The sequence below is a fragment of the Dermacentor variabilis genome, chromosome 6 (genome assembly GCF_050947875.1).
Source record: "Dermacentor variabilis isolate Ectoservices chromosome 6, ASM5094787v1, whole genome shotgun sequence".
Lineage (NCBI taxonomy): Eukaryota > Metazoa > Arthropoda > Arachnida > Ixodida > Ixodidae > Dermacentor > Dermacentor variabilis.
The window spans coordinates 170993197-170996106 of record NC_134573.1 but is presented as its reverse complement, the minus strand read 5'-3'; the positions used below and the strand labels follow the sequence as shown (position 1 = coordinate 170996106).

Sequence of the window (2910 nt, the reverse complement as noted above, 5' to 3'; positions counted from 1 at the left end):
ATGCAGATACAAAAAGGTACGACACAACCTTGTCAACAACGCAAAAACAAACCTCGACGGCTTTCCTTAATGGCTTGCAGATGTATAGTGACAACCATAAGCTCATGCAAAGGCTTTCCAACAGTCACATTAGCTGTAATGAAGCCTGCAAACTCTGTAAATCACTGCGTCTGTGCGGGTCCGAAAAATTATAGGAAGCAGAACTATGATCCGTCAGAAAAATAAATATTATTCAATTCTCATTCATTTACACACCATTGATGTGCTCGCAACTCACACGCAAATTTCTATGTACAGGGGACAAGTTCTGCATATGTACAAGTCTTATGTCACTGTTCTGCATATGTACAGACGGTGGGTCACTGGGTCACATTCACACCATTGTCACATGAGTCAGCGCTTTTCTGTGCGAGTGGCTCTTAGTCCTTCCCACAGAAGATGTGTTCAGCGGGTGGAACTGGTGGTGATGCTGCGGCGTCGGCAAGCTGGCCGGCAGCGGAGGCTTGGTGTACTGCACCCTGCTGCCGCGAGACGCGCGGCGACCGAATCGCGACCCGCACAGCTTGCCCCATGCAGTCCACGTCTTGTTGCTCCAGATCCACACGCCCGTGGTGATGCCTACGAGCAGCGACATGAAGATCTTGAGCATGAAGACCTCTTCCAGCGGAATGCTGTCCTGCAGCCTGCAGGGCGCCGAGGCGTCGCCCCGCTTGGCGAGACACTCGACGACGTTGGCCGTCGCGCGGGCCTTCCACGCCGGCATCTGGTGATACTCGTACAGCAGGCACGCCAGCAGCGTCAGCGCGGGCACCGTCGACAGCACGGAGAAGAGCCCGATGCGAACCATGAGCCGCTCGAGCTTGCTGGTGTTGCGGCCCCCTTCCTTCATGAGCCGGCGTATCCTGAGCAGCGACACGAAGCCCAGCAGGATGAGCAGGCCGCCCAGGCTGAGCACGAACCCCAGGGGCGCGATGACGAAGCTGAGCAGCGCGTCGCGGCTCTGGTTGCCCACGAAGCACAGGCCGGTCAGCTCGTCGCCGTCCACGTGTCGCAGCGCCAGGACGACAATGCTGAGCACTCCCGGAACGGCCCAGCACATGAGGTGGAAGTAGCTCGCCAGCGACTCGATGGCCTCGTGGCCCCACTGCTTGCCCGCGGCCAGGTACCACGAAAGCGTAAGCACGAGCCACCAGAAGGCCGCGGCCATGCCGAAGTAGTAGAGGAGCAGGAAAACCACAATGCAGCCCCAGCGGTCGATGCCTTCGACGATGAGGTGAGACTCGACGCCTTCCGACTTGTTGCACGAGACGAACTCGGAGCCGGCGAAGATGCGGAATAGGTAGGCGACGCTGCTGAAGCAGCAGCATAGGCTCAGGAATATGATGGGGCGCTCGGGGTAGCGGAATCGCGTCGGGTTGATCCAGAAGGTGGACACGGTGAAGATGGTCGCCATGAAGCACACGGCGGCCCAGATGCCCATCCAGATCTCGGCGAAGTTCTTGTCGTTGCGAGTGAAAAGAAAGTCCGAGCCGCAACGCGGGATGCACCGGTCTACGTTTCGGCCCGGCAGGTCGACCATCGTTTCGGGGCAATTCTTGGAGGAACGACCTCCAGCTGATGCCTCAGTGGAGAAGGTGTCGAAGAAGCGCCCATTCTGAAACTTCTTGAGTGGCGGAAAAGCGTGAGGCAACGGCAAGTTCAGCAGCTTGCTGTGCGGGGACAGTTTGCTGGGCTCCGGTTTCTCAAGCAGATATTTGGAGTAGCGCTCGTCGGCACCGGGCGGGAATTCCATGCACAAGCCGTTCTTTTCAGGCACAGGAAGTCTGCTGCAGTTTAGTGCCTGAGGCCAGTTGAAGTTGAACTGCGCCAGCAGGGGCAGGCACTTGGACTTTACCTCTTCGCAGATGGACTGACAAGACGGTATCGGCGTGTCCACCTGCTCCGTGCACATCGGAGCGTAGAGGGAGCACAGGAAGAACTTGAGATGCTTGGAGCAGCCGATTTCGACGAGTGGCACAAACTCGTGCACCTGTATGGCCGCCTGGCTCTGATCCGTGTGTCCCATGAGGTTTGGCATGCGCGTCAAGTTGTACGGCATGTCCTGGCACATGGGAATAGTGATGCGCTCACATTTGCTGCGCCGTCCCTGGTCGAACTGCATGCGCTGGGCGTCCGCCGCGGTGCAGACGAACAACACCAGCAGCGCGAGCAACAGTCGCCGGGGCCTCCGGGTCATCATGCCTGAAACACACTCGGCCCGCGGTAAACTCGCGCACACTTGGGGCCACGGATGAGGAGACGTCAGCAACGTTCCGTCAAGTGCTGCAGCCGAGCTGGCATGTCGCGTACGAGCGCGAGTGTGTAATCCGTGCGGAGCGCGATCTGCGAATGAGCATCCTGCGGTGAGCGCCGCACTTGAAGTAAGCAACCGGCACGGCTGAGCCGTAGCCGGCAGCGGAGGAGTTGGAGATGTAGTCCGTGAATAGGCGTGCGCGTCTCGTTCCGCGATTCTTTTCTCGACTCCTTGAAAGTCGCAGTGACTCACTTTGTACAGAGTTTATAAGTATTATGTATCACACAATACGAAAATCGAGCCGAATGTGCTGAATTCAAGCCGTATTTGTGCCGCAAACAATCAGCCGGCATTAAAACTATTTTCTATCTCGGACGCTCGATGTCAAGAGAGCGGTGCGGCGGTGCAGTTGCTGCGTGCAGGGCTGACGCTTTTGAAGTTCGCCGCCAGTGCCGGGAGCACGCCGCCGCTTCCTCGGAGATGGGAGGGGAGAGAAAGAGAAGAGGGTGGGGGGGGGGGCTTTTCGGCATTTGTTTACGTTATTTTTTTTCGTCCGTCGGGAGGATGTAAGGCCGGCACGAAACGAAGCTTACAAAGCAGGACCCGCGAGTCGGGCT

The 2910-nt window shown here is 57.8% G+C and overlaps 1 protein-coding gene across 1 annotated transcript; it reads right to left on the bottom strand.

The window, feature by feature from the left end:
• Positions 1-209: 209 nt before the first annotated feature.
• On the bottom strand, positions 210-2436 carry LOC142585771 (frizzled-10-like). Its single transcript, XM_075696763.1, has one exon. The coding sequence runs from the start codon at positions 2237-2239 to the stop codon at positions 374-376; it is 1866 nt and encodes a 621-aa protein (XP_075552878.1). The 5' UTR covers positions 2240-2436; the 3' UTR covers positions 210-373.
• Positions 2437-2910: the final 474 nt, after the last annotated feature.

Bases quoted from the DNA above. Each gene is read 5' to 3' on its own strand.
- LOC142585771 (XM_075696763.1), bottom strand. From the start codon at position 2,239: ATGATGACCCGGAGGCCCCGGCGACTGTTGCTCGCGCTGCTGGTGTTG.